At 40.1% G+C, this 24,383-nt stretch overlaps 1 protein-coding gene across 8 annotated transcripts in view; it reads right to left on the bottom strand.

The window, feature by feature from the left end:
- SYTL4 (synaptotagmin like 4) overlaps nucleotides 1-24,383 on the bottom strand; it is a 64,505-nt gene that overhangs the window by 8,034 nt on the left and 32,088 nt on the right. For 3 of the 8 annotated variants that reach the window (XR_014307070.1, XM_082716874.1, XM_082716879.1), the window contains exons 2-13: nucleotides 20,063-20,236; nucleotides 19,619-19,834; nucleotides 19,373-19,482; nucleotides 19,039-19,141; nucleotides 8,331-8,432; nucleotides 7,776-7,851; nucleotides 7,329-7,419; nucleotides 7,118-7,221; nucleotides 6,526-6,618; nucleotides 4,839-5,017; nucleotides 4,453-4,555; nucleotides 3,564-3,725 (exon numbers count right to left, since the gene is read on the bottom strand). Coding sequence is in view for 6 of the 8 variants with exons in the window: in XM_082716874.1 (XP_082573000.1) it covers nucleotides 3,564-3,725; nucleotides 4,453-4,555; nucleotides 4,839-5,017; nucleotides 6,526-6,618; nucleotides 7,118-7,221; nucleotides 7,329-7,419; nucleotides 7,776-7,851; nucleotides 8,331-8,432; nucleotides 19,039-19,141; nucleotides 19,373-19,482; nucleotides 19,619-19,834; nucleotides 20,063-20,172 (1,449 nt within the window). In the remaining 2 variants the exon portion in view is untranslated. Of the gene's footprint in view, nucleotides 1-3,563; nucleotides 3,726-4,452; nucleotides 4,556-4,838; nucleotides 5,018-6,525; nucleotides 6,619-7,117; nucleotides 7,222-7,328; nucleotides 7,420-7,775; nucleotides 7,852-8,330; nucleotides 8,433-19,038; nucleotides 19,142-19,372; nucleotides 19,483-19,618; nucleotides 19,875-20,062; nucleotides 20,237-24,082; nucleotides 24,186-24,383 lie in introns of all 8 variants that reach the window. The other 5 variants (XR_014307071.1, XM_082716875.1, XM_082716877.1 and 2 more) reach the window with 4 other exon arrangements.

The following is a 24,383-nucleotide window of genomic DNA, read 5'->3' as shown; positions in this document are numbered from 1 at the left end:
TCATCCTCAAGATTACACATAGGTATGACACTATAGGTACTATTAGCCCCATGTTATAGATTATGGAACAGAGAGGTTAAGTAACTTGCCCAAGGTCACACAATTAGCAAATGGCAGAGGCAGGATTCAGATTCAGATAGACGAGCTCCAGAGTCTATGCTTTTAACCACTATACTACACTGCAGAGGATAAATTTTTATCTTTTTCTCCTGACCAAAAGAAAGAAAGAAAGAAAGAAAGAAAGAAAGAAAGAAAGAAAGAAAGAAAGAAAGAAAGAAAGAAGAAAGGAAGAAAGGAAGAAAGGAAGAAAGGAAGAAAGGAAGAAAGGAAGAAAGAAAGAAAGAAAGAAAGAAAGAAAGAAAGAAAGAAAAAGAAAACCCCTGAAGGATACATACAAACCTAACACTTGTTTATTCTCCAGAGAGGAGTGGACTGGGGAAAGGAAAGAGGGCTTTCACTTTTGCCTGTGTGTGTGTGTGTGTGTGTGTGTGTGTGTGTGTGTGTGTGTGTATACATATATATACACAGTCTTTTTCAAGAGAATGGTATGTATTGCTTGTATGACTTTCCAAGATAAAAAGTTTTTTTTTAAAGAGAGCTTGCAGAGATTTGAAAGCTAGGTGAAACTCTGCTGCTAAGATTTGAGCATGCCACAATTTCCAATTTTATCTGTACATTACTTTTGATGAACGGCTGTCTCTACCACTAGAACCTAAATGGCAGGAGGACAGGAATCACCCTAGTTTTGCTTGGCCTAGTAGGCCTGACACTTAGCCAAGTACCTGGCACACAGTAGGTGCTCCACAAATATTTACTGAATGAGTGTAAGAATGAAGGAATGAATATCTGGAATGAGCAGCAAGTGGCCCTATTGTCTTTGGCTGTTGGTACCAGAACTGCTTCACTCTATTGGCTCTCTGGGCGTGATTCTGTTCTTTACTTTTTGGTATCCAGATCATAAGCTGGTGCAGACCAGACTTGCCCTTCACCTGCCTGTGTTCACTGGGGCTCCTCTCACCTAGGTCCTCACCATGGAGTATACCAATGCCGGGAAGGCATAATTCCCACTGGCTTAGAAGAATGTACCACACACCCAGATGCACAGTTTAGTGTATGGGCGAGATACAAAAGAATAGGAAGGTGGAGGCCAGGAAGAGAACGGGAGCTGAATGGGAGCAAATGGATTGCTAGGCGGGGTGGGGGGGATAGATCAGAGGCAATAAATGTAGTGTTTTAAGTTAAAATAGATATGTAATGCCAGAGTGGACTTTTTATTGTTTATAAATATCTACACAACTTATTCATTTCCAGATTGTGAACTTCAGTAGACTCTTAAAACTGGGGTTTAGCCTTTGCTAGAAACTGGTGTGTTTTTTCAGTAGCATATTTCTATTCTAGCTCAAAATAATTGCAAAGAGCAAATATCTCCATATTAATGCAGTTTTTTTTCTTTTGATGTAAGACACTTTTATTGGCAGTAGTTCATAATGGTTTAGGGTGACATTTCCAGTATCATTATATCAACCATAAGCCCCTGAAAGAATGAGTCACGTGGAGATGCTTAAGAAATTCTACATCTCTGGGGTGCCTGGGTGGTTCAGTAAGTTAAACATCTGCCCTCGGCTCAGGTCATGATCCTGGGGTCCTGGGATCAAGCCTCATCAGGCCCCATGCCCATTAAGGAGTCTACTTCTCCCTCTCCCTTTGCCCCTCCCCCAGCTTGTGTTCACATGCATACTCGCTCTCTTTTTTTCTCTCTCTCTCCTCCTCAAATAAATAAAATGTTTTTAAAAAGGAGAGAGATTCTATATTTCCAGTAATATGCTATTGACTGGTGGTAATTGCTTTCCTGTCTTTATTAGTATTTAAAGGGGCAGATTTAACATTGTTAATATTTTTTATGGAAGTAGCTATCAAAATATTGCATGACTGACTCAGCAATTCTACCACCAGAAACTTCTCCTACATCACATTCACATAAGAAGGTGAAGATATAGTACAGCATAGTTTTAACAGCAAAAAAAGCCAACAATTTATAATATAGGCACATGAAAGAACACTATATAGCAATGAAAATGAGACAGACATGTAAGTGATGACAGAGAAAGATGTCCATGATAAATAATGAATTGTCAAATGAAAAAATCAAGATATACGTACATGATGAGGTTCATATAAGCCTAGTTGTATAAAAAAGAAAAAATATAAACCCCTACATGCATATTCATGATGCTCAATATAAAATCTCTATAAAGATATCCAAGTAGGGGTGCCTGGGTGGCTCAGTGGTTTAAGCCTCTGCCTTCAGCTCAGGTCATGATCTCAGGGTCCTGGGATCGAGCCCCACATCAGGCTCTCTGCTCAGCGAGGAGCCTGCTTCCCCCTCTCTCTCTGCCTGCCTCTCTGCCTACTTGTGATCTCTCTGTCTATCAAATAAATAAATAAAAATCTTAAAAAAAAAAAGATATCCAAGTAGTTGATAATAGTGCTTTTTTCTAGGGAATGGAATGTACTTTTCTTTTTATATACTTCTATGCCATTGCAATTTCCAACCACATGCACACAAATCCTCTTATTCTTAATTTTTAAGATAAGCAGTATATATAGACATGGTAAAAAGTTCAAACGTTCTAAAAAAGCATACAGAGAAAACTAAATTGCTCTCTCACCTCAGTCTCTCTTCCCAGAGGCAGACACTGCTACTAGTTTCCTATATTTCTTTTCAAAAATAGTCTATGCACCATGTCCTATTTTTAGCATTGAAAATGCTAGTGTACGCATCAAAAACTAATGATGTGCTATATGTTGGTTAATTGAAAATAACAATAAAAAAGGAAAACCCTTGCCATCAAACAGTCCAGATCATCAAGAAATCCTAACTCTGTTTTAGCAATTTCATCTTAACCGGAATGATAATAACCTACTGAATTCCCATTAGGTACCAGGCATTGCCTGGCCCTTTGTGGGCAAGCCTGCAAAAGAGGAATATTATTATGATCTCCATTTTGTAGATGAATAAACTGAGAGTCACAGAAGTTAAGTGATTTACCTAAGTTATTTTATAACAGGGGTGACTTACCTAGTTGGCAAATCCTGGCCTGCACTCAAATCCCAGGCGCAATTTTGGACATTGTTACAATCCTGCCTGAGGTGCCATCACCAAAATAAAATTTTCCCCGGCTTGAGTGACAAAGAGCACAATTAGGACTCCCTGAATTGTTTTACTTTCCACTTCTTTAGTGAAAAGAGGAGATTGGAAAAGAAGTGATTAGGAGATACCCAGAAGGTTAGCTTGGACAAGAGGTGCAAGTTAGGATGCTAGGATATGCCCAGCCTCTGGAATGTTCTGAGGCAAAGCTTGACACACACATGAAAGACTTTTCTATGGAAAACCATGGCTTCATCCTTTGCCTGGCCTACAAGAAGATAACACCTTCGAACATGCAAGTGCCTCTGAAGTTACGGTCAAACTCATTCGAAGACACTACCAACAGGTAGCAGCAGAGGTCCCTGCAGTGCTACCTCGGATTCAACCTGTGTAAGGAGCTGTTAAAGAAGACTACCTTTCCGTGTAAAGGGAGGCAATGATCCAGTTTCTTGTCAAGCTTCCAGGAATCCATCTGGACCTCTGCCTCTCCAAGGAAAGTGTTTCTGCCAAAACGACCATGATGCCAAACTGAGAACTGCAAAGTCCTCTGGGCCAGAAGAGATTCTGGGATCTCATACTGTGAAAAGAAAGAAGCCCAAGATGATTAGTTCATGGTAATTCCTCAGAAAAGATTATTCCGAAATCTGAGCAACCACATCCTGAATGCCAAATTACTATGGTCCCTAAGTGCTTTGAGTTTCCTCAGTCAAAGCCTTCACTTACCCTCCATTTCATGAAAATCTTCCACATCCTATGGTAGGACCTGGAAACTTAATTTTTCCTTGACTGGGTGCAAGAACAACAGAATCTTCAAAACAGACTGCCACAGAAACTTCTGATCCCAAATGACTTTTTAAAAGGAGATTTGTGGCAGCAGCTGGGTGGCTCAGTCAGTTAAACATCTGCCTTCAGCTCAGGTCATGATCCCAGGGTCCTGGGATCAAACCCCTGCATCCAGGCCTCCCTGCTCAGCGGAGAGCCAGCTTCTCTCTCTGCCCCCTCCTCCCACTCATGAGCTCTCTCTCTCTCTTTCTTTCTCAAATAAATAAAATCTTTAAAAAAATAAAATAAAATGAGATTTGTGGTCACATGACTCTCCAATTTCACAACAATGCAAAAAAGTCAGAACACTTTTGTTCTCTTCTCTGAGGGGTTAGTATGTGAACAGATGCCCATGGTCTATCTTCAGACACACACTTGGCCACAGAAAACCATATCACCCAGCCTTGCCCTGCAGCAGAGGAATCGCTATGGCTCAGTACACGAGACAGAACATGTTCTACTCTCGGGATCTAGATACATACTCTGAGGGTCTCATCATACAGTGGATTGATGGTGTTCCTCTTGATGCTGGTTTTTCTTTTTCCTTGGCGGGACTTGTCAGGCAGAAGATAAGTCTTCACATATCTAGAAATTAAGGAGAGTATGGAGTCACTTGTTGTTTTTTCTCAAGCCCATTCTTCTCTGCTCTCCATATACAGGTGCCATCATGAAATTAAAATGCCATAGCAAGCCCTCTTAGACTTCTAGCATGTTCCTAGTCCTTGCCCCTTTCCCACATCTCCCCATGCCACTCTCAAATACACCTCGTCTGCCCAGAAAGTGATAACCTCAGTTCAAGAGTGCCCACACAGATGCCAGGGTCCAAGCTCTCTTCTCAGAGAATCAGTCAGGTTCCAGAAGCACTCACGGGTTAGAGTGCTTCTTAGCTTCATCTGCATAGGCCAGCTGGTGGCACTCCTTCACATGGATGACCAGAGTCTGTGTTTGCTGCTCATACTTCAGGGAAAAGGCAATCTTGCCCGTCACAAAGATGTTGCCGAAGTCGCCAGCTTCACTATAGATGCTTGTCATGCTGCCAATTGTACTCTGCAGATAAAGTGCCCACAGACGTCTGGCAAATAATCGCCCTTCCCACATTGCTCACATCTTCCCTTACAACAAAGCCATAGTCACTGAACAAAACAAAATCTTCAGAAGCCCCAGAGGATGAGACAGTGCATAGCACGTTTGCAACTGCTAAGCTTAATAATCAGTTCATGGCTCACCTGAGCTCTTAGCTTCTCTTCTTCCCCTCTTTTTACAAATTTTATTTTTAGTTTTCACCTGTCCCAGAAGGTAGACAAGGAGTATGGGTAAGATGAAACTATGTTTCTGGTCATGTTATATATGCTAACATGCTGACTAGCAGGGGCCAGTTACTAATTAAAACAAAGTACCTTAATTATCTGTGGGTTTCTTTTTTATTTAAATTTTAGTGAACATACAATGCAATATTGGTTTCTGGAGTAGAATTCAGTGATTCATCACATACATATAATACCCAGTGCTCATCACAACAAGTGCCCTCTGTAATACCCATCAACCATCTAGCCCATCCACCACCCACCTCCCTCCACTGACCCTCAGTTTGTTCTCTATCCTTTAGAGCCCCTTATGGCTTGTTTCCCTCTCTCCTTTTTTCCCTTTTCCTTCTTGCCATATGTTCATCTGTTTTGTTCTTAAATTCCACATCTGAGTGAGATCTATGGTATTTGTCTTTCTGTGAGCTACTTAATTTCACTCAGCCTAATACACTCTAGCTCCATCCATGTTGTCGCAAATGGCAAAATTTCATTTTTGATGGCTGAGTAATATTCCATTGTGTGTGTGTTTCTCTGTGTGTCTGTGTCTATAGGTTTCTTTTACCTGCCTTAGCCCTATTAAGACCTACATAAAAAAGTGATTATGTCAGATTTGGGGGGGAAATCCCACCAGAGGTGAAAAGACTTCTTCCTCTCAGGTAGGTATCAGCTCTGTAAGCCTGCCATTCTATTCCTGTGTGGGAGTAGGAACAAACCCCAATCACCTTAGTTTCTGACTCTCTGTCTGTCCCCTAAACACCAATTTTCATAGTTATGACAGAACCAGGCCCTAATTCTTAAATGTGCCTTTAACTTCATGATTCTGATTGATATTGCTTCTCTTTAGTCATACCGTGATGCCAATTAACCCTGCCAGGGCTCCCTCATGACAATGCTCATAAATGTGAGATTTGGAGTAGACTCTGATGAAGAAATATTACCTTGCTCACTTTAGTCCTCTTATCTTTTTAGGGAAGTCATGGTTTACTGTTCACAAACCTATGATCAAGAACATCTCTAGCCCAAATTGCCTAATTACCTGACTATTTCCAGGGCAGAGGCCGAGGAAAGTTACCTAGCTGTGCTCTACGCAACTATGGTCTAAACTGAGGATATGAACAGACAAATGCATCTCACTCACCTGGAAAGAGAGACTAGGATGATTTCCCCAGGTCCTGACTCTGCTCTAGAGAGATACTTCTTTCATTCTTGGTACCCCAACATGTCTGTAGCCACAGAACTAATAGAACTTACCATGGAGGAACCGCTTCGCATGCTGCTTCTAGCTAGCTTCTGGCGATGCAGCTTCACCAGATGGTCAATGTCTTCTTCTTCCTCTTCCTCTTCCTGGAACAGTAAATATAGATTCAGAGTTAATAAAGTCAGAACAACTTCAAAGACTAATAAACTTCCTTGAGTGGGAGCCATAATTATTGCTCATCTCTGAGGTGTCATGTGCACATGCATGCACATTATCCTTATTTTAGGTCTCCCATTTCAGGCTTCAAAACTATATTCCCACCATCTTTCTCCAATCTCAAAAGAACAAGATAAGAATATCTCTTTCCCATTCGACTGCCCCAATCCAAACATCCCTTTACATTTTTATCAAAGTAAGTATTTGAGCTCCCAACTACATATCAAGCAATGTATTAGAAGATAGAGAGTGAGGACAATCTTTTTCTTTAAGGAATTCAGCAACCAGATTTACTTTAGGCATTTGGAGGAATCAAGATTCATGTTGCCTTTTCCTAAAGAATTAAACAGGTTGACTAAGAGCATTGAGTACTAAGGTCAGCTCTAGATTTATACAGTTTCATATAGAGACCAATACAAGGGCACTTACCATATCTACACTGAGGCCTGGGACAGATTTGCTTCTGTCTCCCAAGGAGCCATTTTCATGTCCCACATCTTCCGGGCGAAGATCAATCACAGATTTAGTATATTCTGAATGGAAGACCAAAAACCCAAATAAGAGACCTACTCTTTTTCATACCAAGAACACATTCAGGTACATAGGACTTCAATCTCAAAGGCCATAAAGGGAAACCTACCTGAAGGCCTGAGAATTTTTCTGGTGTTCTTCTTAAATATCATTTCACCCTCATCAATAGATACCACGTTTTGACCCCCAGGCTGAGTTTCCTAGGAAGGATTAAGGGCAAGGAAATGGAAAAGGACTGTAGGGTAGGTGGAAGAATAGAGAAAGGGAAAAAAGCCTTAAGAAGAACAAGGCTCAGATCTTTGTTAAACCATACAAAGTTAAAGGAACTATTAACTTAACCTTAGGAATTTAATTTAATCCTAGAAAGTAATACGAAACATATTTTTCATGTTTTAACCAAAACCTTAAGCGCTCCCAAGTGAATCTGAACTGAAATTTGTTTCGTTGAATTCTTGATGTAAACTGCTCCTGAGAAGGGAGAAAGAAAGCGAGAAGAGAGAGAGAGAGAGGATGAGAGAGAGAAACTGATCCCAACTGACCAGTAACTAAAGCTTACCTTTTCCACTTGAGATGCAGGGGCAGACATCTTCTTCCATTCCGGAAAGAGGCCAGATTTATCCAGAGAGTCTCTCCTGGAGGTAGATATAGAAGTTATAACAAAATCACTTCCTTACCTTCCCTGTCTATGGAAGCTCTATGGAAGGAGATCCACTGACTTGGGGTCACTGTAGTAACCAAATCCAGAAGGTAATAACCCACATCTGATTTGTCTTGAAGGAATGCAGACAATCAGATAAGCAACTTTGCACAAACACACTCACTCTACTATTCCTAAGGGACATCAGGAGTAGTTGCTACTGGTCCAAGAAGACTCCTTCAAGATGTAGCAGCCTGTGGAAATTAGTGTGCCCTAGAATGCTGTGCTCAGAGCCAACAGTGGATGTACTACTGACAAGACTTGTGGTGAGGTCAGAGAAAATACTTCATTTGACCTGCTGAGGACAGAAGTCAGCCACAGTGAAGCTACATTACAGGAGCCCTGCATCCTGAACCAGACAACAAAATGGAGACTTGGGATAAGTGGAGGTACAGGGACTCAAAGGGGTTTCACCTTGTCAGGCTATCTGAGTCAGCTGTGTAGCTATCCAGACTCTCACTCTCGGCCTCCAGCGCACTCCTTCCGCTTTTTGGCTTGGGCACTTCAAACAGCACACTAGAATAAAAACCAAGAACCAATATGTAGAGGAAATGGACTCTCCTGCTGGGAGTCAGGCTTCCTTCCAGCCCATTCATACTGGTAGCCTGAGTGATCTAAGATAAATATCTGAGTACACTTAGAAAACTGTTCAGCAGTTCCTCCTTGCTGTTGGGATTGAGTTCAAACTCCTCACCATGGCAAGACAACCCTTGGGATTTGCCCCCTGCTCATTTCTCCAGACCCATCTCCACCCTCCTTGTACTTTATTTTTAGAATGATTAAGCTCTTTTGGTTCCTTGAATATGCCAAAGTTCTTCCTTTTACTCTTTTCTCTGCCTGGGGTGTTCTTTTCACGATGACCATTTTCCTAACCTGGCTAAATCAACTCCTTCTTCAGGTCTTTCCTTCTATGTTAATTCCTCTAGATGTCTCTATGTCCCCATTGCATGTCTGGGTTAGTAACCTTCCTATATGCTCCCAAAGGGCCCCGATTTCGTAGTAGCAGTCATCACATATGTAATTATCTATGTCTTTTAAACAAATTATTTAATTTACCCAATAATTGAAACAAATGACTTATTTACTGTTTTTCTCCTCCATTAGACTAAGTTCTCTGAAATCAGTAACCACATATCTTGTTCACTGCTGTGTTCCCAATGCCTACAAGAAAAACCACCTTACAGTGGGCAGTCCTGTATTTGTTGACTGAATCCCCTCAGTGGGGCTTAAAGTAGACACATAAATAAGAAGTATGTTTCAAAGACCATATTCAGAAGACTAGAATTCTTTCTCAGCTTTACAGATGACCCTGGACATTCAAAACAGCAGTCTTCATTGCTAAAAAGGAGACCATCCCTGGACCCCAAGGAATTTGTGAGAGCAGTAAGAAAAAGGAAAAAATCATTCTTCCTCAAGAATCTCAACTAATTTCACTTGGCTTCCGGGACACAACACTCTCCAGGTCCTCTGACCTTGCTGCTGTCCCCTTCTCAGGTTCATTTGCTAGTCGTTCAGCTCCTAAACCTCCAATTTTCTGATTGTGTTCAGGCCTATTCCTTAGGCTGCTTCTCGTCACTATCTAGAATTATCCCTAAATGATCTCATATAGTTTCATGGCTTTAAATATCTTCTATAAACCAATAACTCCTAAATTTATCTCTCATTCAAACACCAGGCTTGGATTTCCAGCAGCCTACTTAACATCCCTACTTGGATGTTTCAGACACAGCAAATATAAGACTAAGGTCATAATCCTCCCCAAACCTGTTCTTCCATCAATTTCATCGAATTACAACTTCTTCCTTTCATTTTTCTTGTTCAAAAATCTTAACAGTTTCCCTTAACTCCCCTCATTCTCTCACAGTACAAATCCAACCTATTGGCAAATACTGTTGGCTCTGCCTTCAATTATGTCTAGAATCTGACCAGTTCTTAGCCCCTCCACTGCCATTACTTTGGTCCAAACCACAATCATCTAGCTACTGGTCATGATATGGTCACTACAGCCTCCTGACTGAACTCCCTACTTTTACCCTGTCCCTACACAATCTATCCTCAATAGGATAGTCAAAATATAAATCCAGGGGCTTTTAAAATATAAATCTGGGGGCTCTTCAAGGAGCCTGCTTCTCCCTCTGCCTGCCACCCCCCCCCCCGCTTGTGCTCTCTGACAAAAAATAATAATAATAAATAAAATCTTTTTTTTTAAGATTTTATTTATTTATTTGACAGAGATCACAAGTAGGCAGAGAGGCAGGCAGAGAGAGAGGAAGGGAAGCAGGCTCCCTGCTGAGCAGAAAGCCCGATGCAGGGCTCGATCCCAGGACCCTAAGATCATGACCTGAGCCTAAGGCAGAGGCTTAAACCACTGAGCCACCCAGGCGCCCCAATAAATAAAATCTTTAAAATAAATAAATTTTTAAAATAAAATACAATTCCAGAATAGAATTACCATATGAACCAGCAATTCCACTTCTAGGTATATACCCAAGAGAACTGAAAACATGTGTCCACATAAAAACTTGTACATGAATGTTTAGACTAGCATTATTCACAATAGCCAACAGGCAGAAACAGTCTAAATGTCTACCAATGGAGGAATGGATAAACAAAATGTGGTATATCCATATAATGAGATATTCCTGTCAATAAAAAGAAATAAAGTTATGTTCCACACTACAACATGGATGAAACTTGAAAACATTACACGAGGTGAAAAAAGCAAGACATATTTTATATGACTCCATTTATATGAAATACCTAGAGTAGGCAAACCTGCAGAGAGACAGAAAGCAGACTGGGGACTGGAGGAATGGGGAGCAACTTCTTAATGGGTACAGGGTTTCTTTCTATAGTGATGAAAATGTTCTGAAGTTAAACCATGGTGATGGTTGCACCACATTCTGAAAGTACTAAAAGCCACTGGATGGTGTGCCTTAAAATTGCAAAAATGACGAATGGTACATTATGTGATTTTTACCTCAATTTAACAATAGAAAAAAAAATATATATATATATCTTGTCACTCAGAGTGAAAGACAGAGTCCTTACGAGTGCCAAAAAAGTCCTTCATGATCTGCCTCTCAGCCTTTTTCATTCCCCCAGATGCTTCCCATCTGCTTCTCATCCTTGCTGTCCTCATGTCCTGCCACTCACCACCTTGCTCACTTGGTTCCAGATTACACAAACACGCCAAATACAAACTCACCTTAGGCTCTTTTTATATTTTCTGCTTTCTCTGCCCACAATGCTTTTCCCCCAGGTGGGTTTGCTCCCCTATTTGCTGCATGTCTTTGCTCAGATATCACCATATTATTAAGACTTTTCCCTAAGTAAAACAGCACACGTATACAACATGTTTTCCTGGCACTCCCTATCCCTTTAGCCCACTTCATTTTCTCCATAGCACTTGTCAATATCTGATTTGATACATTCATTTGAATATTGTCTTTGTCTCCCCATCCCCAAATCTAAGCTTCTCAAGCAAGGGACTTTCTTGTATTTACCAGTGTATCCCATGGCCTAAAACAGTGCCTGGCAAATAGCAGGCATTCATAGACATTTGTTTAAAAAACGAGTGAACTATGGGGCGCCTGGGTGGCTCTGTGGGTTAAGCCACTGCCTTCAGCTCAGGTCATGATCTCAGGGTCCTGGGATAGAGCCCCGCATCGGGCTCTCTGCTCAGCAGGGAGACTGCTTCCCCCACCCCTGCTTGCCTCTCTGCCTACTTGTGATTTCTCTCTGTCAAATAAATAAATAAAATCTTTTTAAAAAATAAAAATTAAAAATGCATGAACTAATACACGAACAAAGAACAAAGTACCCAGAAAAAAAAAAGAACAAAATAACCAGAATCTATAATGTTTTAGGCAGCAAAGAATAAACTTTCCAAGTTATCACATGATGTTTGCAATAGCTTTATGAAAACAGACAGCCCGGTTGAAATCCTAGGGCCTGTAAGAGGTAAAACGGTGGTCATTTCTTGAGAAATATTTTAGCTTTATAGTCCAAGGTACAGCAGGGAAGTTGATTTCATTTTTACTTTGGAACTGTTCTTTTTTCCCCCTTTGCTTCAATGAATAAAGAACCCAATGCAGAACTCTTCCTCCAGAGAAGCAGTTTAACAATAGCTCATGGAGTGTGTTTTCTGCTTGTATTTTTTCCTAAAGATGAATATGTACTAATCCAGAGCTAATACAAATAACCCTAGGGCAAAAATGCAATTATTGACATCTGTGCAGTAAAAAATAGACTAAGAGATGAGAGTTCTGGGCTCTAACTATCTGTATGATCACAGGTAAATCACTTATCTGGCTTTCTTTTCTGTAAAAGGAAGAGGGCTGAATTTGATTACCTCTGAGTCTCCATAATTTTATGGCAAAGGTCATTTATGGCCATTTAATCTGCTTCCATGTTTAGGATAAATAAGTCTTCTGGGCCCAATGAGACAAGAGGTCATAGATAGCCAGAAGCAGCGGATTTCAGAAATTACATTCTGACCGATGATGTCAGATGTGTTAACCAGATTTGGGAAATAAAAGCTGTTTTTTAGCCTTATCTAAAAGGAAAAAGGGGGTCTTGTCACCTAGAACAGATGAGTCACCCACCCAAAGCTGTGTGGATAAACTCGCAGTACATACACACAATGAAACACCATAAAGATAGCAAAAAGAATGAGAGAGACCCTTGGTGTGGACATGGAAAGATGTGGATGTTAGATTTTTCTACAATTGTTCCTTTTACACCTTGAGTTATAACTGACATAAGTAAACTGCAAGCACTTAAGTGTGTAATTTGGTGAGTTTTAACATATACATACACTTGTGAAACCATCACAGCAATTGAGTGAATTCATCTATCACTCTCAAAGGTTTCCTCTTGCTCCTTCATATCCTTTCCCCTCTCCCTGCCTCTGTCCCCAGACAGAAAGTGCTGATCTGCATTCTGTCACTAAAATGTGGGTTGAGTTTTCTGGAATTTTATATAAATAGAATCATATAGTATGTCCTCTCTTTTGTTTGGCTTCTTTCATTCAGCATGATTATTTTGAGGTTCACCCATGTCACTGTTTGAACCAACAGTTTATTCTTTCCATTGCTGAGTAGTATTCCACTGTATAAACCAACCACAACTTATCCCTTCACCTGTTAACAGACATTTAAGTTGTTTCCAGATTTTGGCTATTGCAAACAAAGCTTCCAGGAACATTCACATACAGGTCTTCACATGGACATACATACCGAGGAATGGAACGGCTGAATCGCAAAATAACACATATAATTTTTTAAATTAAAAAAAAATTTTATAAACATATAATGTATTATTAGCCCTAGGGGTACAGGTCTGTGAATCGCTAGGTTTACACACTTCATAGCACTCACCATAGCACATACCCTCCCCCATGTCCATAACCCCACCACCCTCTCCCTACCCCCCTCCCCCAGGCAACCCTCAGTTTGCTTTGTGAGATTAAGAGTCTCTTATGTTTTGTCTCCCTCCCGATCCCATCTTGTTTCATTTATTCTTTTCCTATCCCCCAAACCCCCCACATTGAATCTCCACTTCCTCGTATCAGGGAGATCATATGATAGTTGTCTTTCTCCGATTGACTTATTTCACTAAGCATAATACCCTCCAGTTCCATCCAGGTCATTGCAAATGGCAAGATTTCATTTCTTTTAATCGCTGCATAGTATTCCATTGTATATATATACCACTTCTTCTTTATCCATTCATCTGTTGATGGACATCTAGGTTCTTTCCATACTTTGGCTATTGTGGACATTGCTGCTATAAACATTCGGGTGCACGTGCCCCTTCAGATCACTACGTTTGTTACCTTTAGGGTAAATACCCAGTAGTGCGATTGCTGGGTCGTAGGGTAGCTCTATTTTCAACTTTTTAAGGAATCCTCATGCTGTTTTCCAGAGTGGTTGCACTAGCTTGCATTCCCACCAACAGTGTAGGAGGGTTCCCCTTTCTCCGCATCCTCGCCAGCATCTGTCATTTCCTGACTTGTTAATTTTAGCCATTCTGACCAGCATGAGGTGGTATCTCATTGTGGTTTTGATTTGTATTTCCCTGATGCCAAGTGATATGAAGCACCTTTTCATGTATCTGTTGGCCATCTGGATGTCTTCTTTGCAGAAATGTCTGTTCATGTCCTCTGCCCATTTCTTGATTGGATTATTTGTTCTCTGGGTGTTGAGTTTGATAAACTATAGATTTTGGATACTAGCCCTTTATCTGCTATGTCATTTGCTAATATCTTCTCCCATTCTGTCAGTTGTCTTTTGGTTTTTTTTTTTAACTGTTTCCTTTGCTGTGTAAAAGCTTTTGATCTTGACGAAGTCCCAATAGTTCGTTTTTGCCCTTACTTCCCTTGCCTTTGGCGATGTTCCTAGGAAGAAGTTGCTGCGGATGAGGTCGAAGATGTTGCTGCCTGTGTTTTCCTCAAGGATTTTGATGGATTCCTTTCTCACATTGAGGTCCTTCATCCATTTCAAGTCTATTTTTGTGTGTAGTATAAGGAAATGGTCCAGTTTCATTTTTCTGCATGTGCCTCTCCAATTTTCCCAACACCACTTAATTGAAGAGGCAAAGTAATGCAGATTTAACTAAACTACTGCTAACCTGGCTTTCAAAGGGGCTGTGCTATTGCACATTCCCACCAGCAGCATATAAGAATTTCTGGGTGGCTCAGTGGGTTAAAGCCTCTGCCTTAGGCTCGGGTCATGATCCCAGGGTCCTGGAATCGAGCCCCACATCGGGTTCTCTGCTCAGCGGGGAGCCTGCTTCCCCCTCTCTCTCTCTGCCTGTCTCTCTACCTACTTGTGATCTCTGTCAAATAAATAAATAAAATCTTTAAAAAAAAAAGAAAAAATTCCAGTTGCTCTACGCATCCTCACCAACAACTGGTATGGTCTGTTTTTAAATTTTAGCCAGTCTAATGGGTATACAGTAGTATCTTATTATGATTTTAATTTGTATTTCCCTAATAACTAAATATGTTGAACATCTTTTTATGTGCTTATTTGACATCTGTATATTGCCTTTAGCAAAATGTCTGTTCAGATATTTTGTCAATTTTCTAGAGGATTATCTGTATTATTGATTCTTTAAAATTCTTTCTCTTTCATTTTTTACCACTAAATATGTATGTAGTATGATCCTTTTTTAAAAGGAATTTAAAAATTTAAGAATCCAGGTGCCTGGGTGGCCCAGTCAGTTGGGTGTCTGCCTTCAGCTCAGGTCATGATCTCAAGGTCCTGGGATCAAGTCCCATATAGGGCTCCCTACTCAGCAGGGAGTCTGCTTCTCCCTCTGCCTCTCTCTGTGCCCTCACTCTTTCTCTCTCACTCTCTCTCAAGTAAATAAATAAATCTTTTTTAAAAAATTAAAAATAAATAAATAAATAAAAATTAAAAATTAAAAATAAAAATTTAAGAATACAATCCGCATTTGTACATTTAGACACACTGGTAGCCCATACACCAAAACCAGTACTGCCTACTAACAATAATAGTCTGGGGCAGAAGCAGTGAGGTTACTGGAGACTTGTTTTATATATTTCTATATTGCTTTTCAACAATCATATAAGATGTGATTAACTCATTTCCCTTTGGCTGAGGGAGAGTTAGGGGAAAAAATCCAAATGAAAAGCCAAAAACTTCACCAGTAGCAACCAAATTAGTAAACCCTCAAGTTATGAAGTTCAGAAAGTCATGGCTAAGAAAACAGAAGAAAGATTTAGCTCAGCAAAATTCCATCTGATGTAGAGATGTGCACACAAAATGAGTGAGTAGACAGTCCTGGAATGAGTCTAGGAAAATAAAAGTTCTCAAGATTTGTAGCCCCAGGTACCACTGGAGGATCCCAACAGAGGCAGACATGACACCTGAGGTATGTCATCTCAGGGGGAGCATGGGTATGAGTTAGATGAATCATCCAGAGCTGGACTGTGTGAGCCTGGACATTTAAGGGAACTTCAGCAGACCCAAACCCAAGACCCTCAAGCTGTCTTTTGCCCTTCCCTTGGTTCCAAAAAAGAAGCATATCGAAAGGAATATTCTATTCTAAAAGTACAGTTGGGGTAAGGAAGAGATAAACTGTCTCAAGTTTCTCAAGTGAGAAACCTGTCAAGGAGGATTCACATACTGTATCAGAGCAAATAAAAGATACAGGCAGAACTTTCCAGGTTAGACATGAGTAAAATGAGAAGAAATAGTCTGGCAGATATATAGATATGCCATGGGGTAAAGAGAAGTAGAAATAACTCATAATAAAGGCAAAGAACTATTCTGGAGAACAATATAATCCTATGAAAATAAATAGCTTTTTTCTGAGTGCTTTATACTATATAGGAACTTAATAAGAATATAGATTTGATAAAGCCTAAGAGCTCAAACAGAAAAAATGGTAAAACAATAGAATTAGGGGGGAAAGGAAGATCGAGAGCAAAGAACAAATTAAAACCTAATCAACATAAGTCATTCTCTTTTTAAAATATATTTATTTATTTACTTACTTATTTGCAAGAGAGAGAGCAAGGTGCATGGGGTGGGGAGCAGCAGGGAGGGAGGAAAAGAATCTTGAACAGACTCTGCACTGAGCATGAAGCCCAAGGCAGGGCTTGACCTCTCGACACTGAGGTTATGAGCCTGAAATCGTGACCCTGAGATCAAGATCTGAGATGAAACCAAGAGTCTGACACTTAACCAACTGAGACCCCAGATACCCCAAGATAATTCATTCTAAAAGTATAGCAGATACAGCAAAAAGAAAGGGGAAAGGGGGAAGAAAGAAAATGTTTGAAAATCAAAGTAACAGCACAGAGTAAAGGGTTGGATTAATCACAGTTCATTGCTTTTACCTTTCCTTTCTCTTGTATTTGATAGTAAAAGGAAAGGACAGAAAAGGAGGACAAAGAAACAAGAAATCCAATGTTCCTAAGGTGGGAAACTTAACTAATGAAATAGAAAAAAAGTTCAGAGGATATGATACAGAAGAGTTTTCCAGCAATGAAGAAAGGACTCTTCTAGGATACATATTAGGGGGAAATGATGCGGGATGATCACCACTGAGTTGTGTGCATGTGCACGCACGCAAACACACACACACAGAGTTACCTGCAAGGGAGAAAAACAAAAGGCCAGCCAGCCTTACACTTCATCACAGTCACATTCAGTGGCAGAAGACAATGGAGTAATGTCTACAACATTCTGAGGGAAAGAAAGTGTGACCCAAGAATACACTCTCCAACCAAGTTATCACTCAAGTATAAAGTCACTAGGCAGACATTCTTAACATGAACAAGTAAAATAAATACAGCTTTTGCAAGCCTTTCTTGAAGGAACTTCTCAGTGAAAAAATGCAAACAACCAAGAAATAAATGAGAGGAAAGAAATCAGAAACATAGAGAACCCATGGTCCAAGGCCTGGTTATAAGCATACAATCCCTTTAAATATGAACTAACACTAAATGGACAGATAAAACAGATGATTTATGTTAGCATAATAGAATGTTAATGTTACAAGTGCTGACAAGGCAAAAGTATTTGAGTAATAAAAAATGGGAGTAGGGGAAAACATTGGGAGAAGGTAGAAGAAAGCTAATCTCCTCTTTCATAGCAGAGAGTCCACTAATAATATTGAAACAGGTAGATTTTTTTAAATGACTAAATGATTGACCTAGCACTCTATTCCTAGGTATCACCTAAAAGAAATGAAAATGTTATGTCCATACAAAAACTCATAATGGAAGTTCATAACTGCATTACTTATCATAACCAAAAAGTGAAAACAACCCAAATGTCTATCAACAGATGAATGGATAAATTAAATGTGGTATATACATATAATAGAATATTATTAGAATATATAATAGAATAGTTTGGCAATAAAAAGAAATTAAGTCCTGACATATGCTATAACATGGATGAACCTTGAATACATTATGTTAAGTGAGAGAACACAGTCACAAAGGACCACATACTCTTTGATTCCATTTAAGTGAAATATCCAGAATAAGCAAATATATAGAGATAGAAAGTAGATCAGCGATTGCTTAGGGGTGGGGAAGGGTAAGCAAGTTGGATAGAGTGATAGCTAAAGAGTACAGGGTTTCTTATTAACCTGATGAAAACTTCTAAAATCAGTTGAGCTGATGGTTGCATGGTTCTGTGAACACACTAAAAACCACTGCATTATACACTATAATGGGTGAATTGTATAGTATGTGAATTATATCCCAATAAGGGTGTTACCAAAAAGACACTAGGAAAAAAAAATGACTAACTACTCAATGGTTTTTATTTTTTTTTTCTTAAACTTAGAAGGGTATTAATGACTAGTATCTTTTATGGTAAAGAAACATTTGTTGAAGATGGGCAATTCTTCAATTTTATTTCTTCTGTTTTAGTCTATTAAATTCAAGTAAAATTACATAGCGTGCTTTCAATGTATATATTATGATCCAATATTATACAAATTTTTCAGTCTATCCACCCACCCATCCTTTTATCTATCTATATGCACAAAAGATATCTGAAATAATTTTCACATGTGAATACTGGGCTAGTAGGAATTTGGGTGATTTGTTGCTTTATTTATTGTTTCCTTGTTTGCTATACTGGTTAAATTTTTAATAATGAGTACGCGTAATTTTTTTCATCTTTAAATTGTTCTTAACAGAACAGAGTAAGGGTGTCTGGTTGGCTCAGTTTGTTTAGCATCTGCCTTTGACTCAGGACATGATCCCAGGGTCCTGGGATCGAGTCCCATATTGGGCTCCCTGCTCAGTGTGGCATCTGCTTTTTCTTCTCCCTTTGCCTCTCCTCCCTGCTCATGCACACCCTCTCTCTCTCTCTCTCTCTCTTTCTCAAATAAATAAATGTTTCTTTAAAAAAAAAAAAGAACGGAGTAAATATGCCAAAACGTTAATGTTTACATGTGGGTGGTAGGATTAGGATTTTTCTCCCCTCTTTCTTTATTCTTTTCTGTGCTTTCCAAATTTTCCTGTCAATAAACAGCTATTATTTTATAAATAGAAACAAGTTTAAAATAATATTAAAATAAGTTAAAAGGATGTGTAGCATTTCTGTAAATGATTACTAGTTCTTACCTGGGTTCCTTCTGTTGCTCCTGAATGATCCTTCTTCCTGGCCAGATATCATCCATCTGTGACTGAGGAAGAAGGGACTGTCCCAGTGTCTCTCTTTTATTCACTTCAAGACAAACAAAAGCATGGCAGAGTGGTGGTGACAAGGGGGAAAGGGAAACATATTACACTTGCAGAGGAGATAACAATATAATCTTTATATTCCCCCACAGAGCCCATGAAGTGTAGATACTACCAGTAAGACTATAATAGGATTCAACATCGGGTGGTCTATCACTGAAGTCAAGCACCTCAAAACAACAACAACAACAAAAACATTTCCAAACAGGGCCACTACCTGTAGGCTTGCGGCGTAGGGACATCCTAATTATCTCACTGCCTGTGTGGTAAGCAAAGCGATTCACTTTCTGGTCATAAAACCAGTCTCCAGTTGCCTTCTTCAGCTCTCTGGGAAAGAATAAAAGAAAGTGACAGATGATTTATTTTTTAATGGCTCCTGTCATTCAACTAACAAAGGCTAAGGAGGGAAATTCTCCCCCACAGCTGGGGCTTCCTTTTTTCTCTCTCCATAGGTGATACTCACATTTCCTTGGTGCACACCTTGCACCTCCAGGTACCATTACTTTCCTGGATGCGGCAGTCCCGACACACCAGGTGATTACAACCCCGACAAGTGTTGGTCTTGGGAGTCAAACGGCCCAGGCTCTCCTGGCACCGGGCACAGGTCCGATCACTATAGTGTTGACTGCCCCTCTTGGCCCCTTTCCTTTTTATCTCCAGTAGCTCATTCTTCAGTCGCCTGCCAAGATCCCAGAGAGAAGCACAAGTGCATTCACAATCTGCATAGGTTGGAATGGAAAGTTGTTGAGGGGTAGAGACAGTAAGACTATTGGTTCTGTGGAAGCAACAACTTCAGAGCCCAACCTGACCCAGTGAGGAATTGTAAACTGTACACAAGCTCCTCTGAAAGTCACATGGGCGGTATTAGGAAAGGTCCAGATAAAACTGGCTTTTTCTGAACTCTTACCTGATCCTTTTCTCATCTGCTTTCCGGAGCTCCTCATCTCGTTGTAGTACACTGAGGATCAAATCCCTCTCCACCTCAGACAGAAAAGAGAGGTCAAGTATCTCTGACATGTTATTCTGTTTTTTCTTCCACTCTTCCTTCTTCAAAGCAACCAGACCAGGAGAGCCACCACAGCTACTGGGAAATAAGAGAACTATTTTTCACACAGGTATTTACTCCAGAGTAGATCCACAGCCCTAGAGCCTCTTAGTAGGCTACTGTCCCCTGAAGTCAGGCTTAAAAAGACAATGTAGAAGTATCTGACCTATTTACCATTCCTACTCCCACCTGAATTCTGCCCTGAAAATGAGGAGGCTTTGATTTTTCAAGATGAAAAACATATTCATGACTCTGGAAAAGAGCTGAGTCTTTTCAGCATAAGCATCTTAGTCTGGAATAAGCACAGAACAGCTAAGTCAAACTTTCCTGACACCAAGTGAATTCCCAATCATCCAATTTTCAATACTTCACATGTTCTCAAGTCTCAAGTCTAATCCAAATAATCAGACAGCTGGTCTCTGTAGTAGAGAAGAAAACCACATGGGGACATCTGCCAGCTGAAGCCCATTTCTCCTTGCCAGACCAGCTTCCATGTTCTTCAGACTCAGCTTTACACTGCACTCCTAAACTTCCATCACCTACTCTATCTCCCAAAGTTCTTATTGCTACCACTACCTAAAGAATATCTTCACCCATTACACACACATTTGTTAAGCACCCACTCCGACAGGCACTGAGCAAAGTGCCAGGGTTACAGAGAAGAGTAAGACACAGCTCTTGTCCTTAAGAAGTTCACAAACTAGTAGGGGAGACAGATACATATAATACAGTATAATGCACAAAGTGCTGTCAAAGGGATAATAAATTTAATGCCATGGGAACCTAAAGAAGGAAGTAATTAATTCTACCCTGCATAGACAGAGAAGAGAAAGAGCTGTACACATGGAAGATTTTACAGAATAGGTGGATTTTTCCTTAGAAAACGGTATTTTCTTTTTCTTTCTTTTTTTTTTAAATTTGGTGGGGGGGGGAATGATAGGAAAGATGTTTGGACTCAACATCTTGAAACCCATTTTTGGAATACATGTACTTGCTGAATCTGCTACGGAGCAAGTGGAAACCAGGGCAGCAAGACAAAGAACAGAGTAGTAAAGTTTGAGAAGCAGAACTGACAGAATGGAGTGACTAAGAGGATCTAAGAAGGCAAAGTCAAAGATGCCTACACTGCATGTTTGGGTTTATCAAGGGATGGATTAGTGACAATCCTAACAGTGGTAAGAGTTATAAGAAAAGAACCAGGTGTGGAAGTAAAGCAAGAAGTTTCATTTTAGTCATACTGAGTTTGCACTACATACAGGATATCACTGTAATTAGGCCCAGAAAGTAGTTGGAGGCACAGGGCTGGTCCTCAGAAGAGGACCTGTAGGGGCGTCTGGGTGGCTCAGTGGGTTAGGCCACTGCCTTCGGCTCGGGTCGTGATCTCAGGGTCCTGGGATCGAGTCCCGCGTTGGGCTCTCTGCTCAGCGGGGAGCCTGCTTCCTCCTCTCTCTCTCTCTGCCTGCCTCTCTGCCTACTTGTGATCTCTCTGTCAAGTGAATAAATAAAATCTTAAAAAAAAAAAAAAAGAAGAGGACCTGTATCTGAAAGGACAAATTTGGTAGTCACAGCTGTCAAAGAGCTCAGGGTAGACACAGTGAGAAAGGAAATGAGGATCCTATTTGCTTTTTCTGCTCTCCCTTGAAACTAGACCATAAGCTCTTTTTTACTCTTTTTTTTTTTAACTGACTACCTATAGGACAATAAAAAGTATAGTTATAAGGTTTCTGAAACCTCAACAGTTTCTTGGTTATTTCTTGGTCTTTATTGAACTGTTAGATACTAAGCTTCTGGGATGCCTAGGTGGCTCAGTCAGTTAAGCGTCTGCCTTCAACTCTGGTCATGATCGTGGGGTCCTGGGATTGGGCCCCCTGTCAGGCTCCCTGCTCACCATGGAGTCTGCTTCTCCATCTCCCCCCACCCCTCCCCCTGCTTGTGCATACTCCCTTTCTCTCAAATAAATAAAATCTTAAAAAAAGATAATAAGCTTTTTTAATAGACCCTTTCAGAGATAATCTTGAGGAAAAATTCTTAGTTTTTATACCCAAAGAGAATATATATAGCCTATGAGAACAAGGACTTTTTCAGTATTCTTCTATGTATCTGGCCCAGTGCCTAATGGAATATTTACTACATAGTGATCTACATGTTGCCACTATTGTTGATCATCATCGCTGTCATCACCCCACTGGTTCCATCTATTGAGAAGTGACTATAATGCTGGGCAACACAATACTTTATATATATTAACTAGTTTAATCTTCATAACAACCCTAAGAATAGAATGAGGTACTACTGTTATCCTGTTATCCCCATTTTATAGACGAGGAGTCAGGAGAGGTTAGGTTAACCTGCCCAATAAAAAAGTAAATGAAGTTGCTGAGATTCAAATTCAGGCAATCTGATTCTAGAGCTAGTGCTCTACTGGCTCTGTCCAGGCAGGATCATAGCTGAAGCAATTATAAAATATTGAGCAGTGGGGTGCTTGGGTGGCTCAGTCAGTTAAGCATCTGCCTTCGGCTCAGGTCATGATCCCCGGGTCCTGGGATACAGCCCCACATTGGGCTCCCTGCTCAGTGGAAAGTCTGCTTCTCCCTCTCCCTCTGTAGACTCCCCTGCTTGTGTTCTCTCATTCTGTCAAACAAGTAAATAAAATCTTTAAAAATAAATAAATAAAATATTGAACAGGGCAATCAAAAGCATTGTGCAAATGGATTCTCCTATTCGTGGTTGGGAGGGAAGCACTGGCCAAAATATCAGCCTCTCATGGATAAAACAGGTGTCACCACCTGCCTGGCAGCTAAAGACCAAGGATAGCACAGGCACACTGGAAATGAGCACAAAACCAGATTCATGGAGTGGCAGCAGAGTTCTGTGATGACACAGGCCCACTGGCACAGTAATGTATCAGGAGCCAGGGAGGTAAGAACATTGTTGAGAAAATAAAGACAACATCCTAAGAAAATGGAACTGCTAATACTGTATATTTTCCCTTTTGTTTCTCACTCATGGACTTGATCCACCAGAACTGCCTCCTAAAATTTTAAATTCAAGAATCCCCATTTTCTTACCACAGCTCACTCCCACTAAACCTGTTCTTCAACCTCAGGAAGACCACAGTCTCTTGAGGCCACCTTTCATTTTATCTTGGTCTACTTGCCTCCTACTGATCTATTTTCCTTCCCAACCCATCCTGGATTCCAAATGACTCAACATTTTAACAATTCTCACAAGTATGTCCCATATCCATGTATCTTCATCCCTCTGCTATAACTGCCCATCAAAATCTCAAACCTGTACCAATGCTATAGTCTTGCCTTGTATGTTCCTATACCCAAGTCCTACACAATGTTTGGTCTCCAACCTCAGGTGGACCTTCACTATCACCCAAATGTCTTTTTACTTGCCCTGAGTTCAGTTCCTTTACCTAGTTTCTTCAGGTTCTATTTTTAAGCTTTCATTCATCTCATCCCACATTCCCACTTCCCCTTCCTCCAGGTCCTATCAGACATCCTTGTTTCACACTTGTAAAGAAAAAAAAAGATTTTAAAATCTATCACCCATAACTTCCTTAGCTCCCTGCCTCCTCTCTCCTATAACTTGCCAATCTGACTCCTTTCAGAAAAGCTATATCCCACCCTCACCCTACCCTCACCCCACCTTTGACCATGGGTTGCTATTTTAAACACTAACCCTGTTTAGCTAAGAAACTAAAACTTTTAGTTTTAAACTTTTAGGAAAGAAAACAGGATAAGAAAAAAACTTCGGAGGCAAGGAGAAAAAGGAAAGCATAGGAAAAAATGAGAGAAATAACAAAAAGAAGATGGTAAAAATAAACTCTAATATATCAATAAACAAACAAAAAAATATATGAGTAAGACTCACCCATTAAAATGCAGAGGTTAACAGACCGGATAAAATTTTTTTAGAATCCAGCTATGTGCCATTTTACAAGGGACACATCTAAAACATAAAAGATGAGGAAAGACTGAAAACACAAAAGATAGAAAAAGATATACCAGGTAAATGCCAACCCAAAGAAAGTTGATGTAGCTATACTAACATCTAAAAATAAAACTTCAGGACAATAAAAGCATTATAACACACAAAGAATATCAGTACATAGAGTAAATAAACCTGTATGCACTAAGTAAACACTTCTAAATATATAAAGGAAGATCAAGTA

This window comes from Mustela nivalis (genome assembly GCF_964662115.1).
Source record: "Mustela nivalis genome assembly, chromosome: X".
Taxonomy (NCBI): domain Eukaryota; kingdom Metazoa; phylum Chordata; class Mammalia; order Carnivora; family Mustelidae; genus Mustela; species Mustela nivalis.
This window is presented reverse-complemented; position numbering and strand designations above follow the sequence as displayed.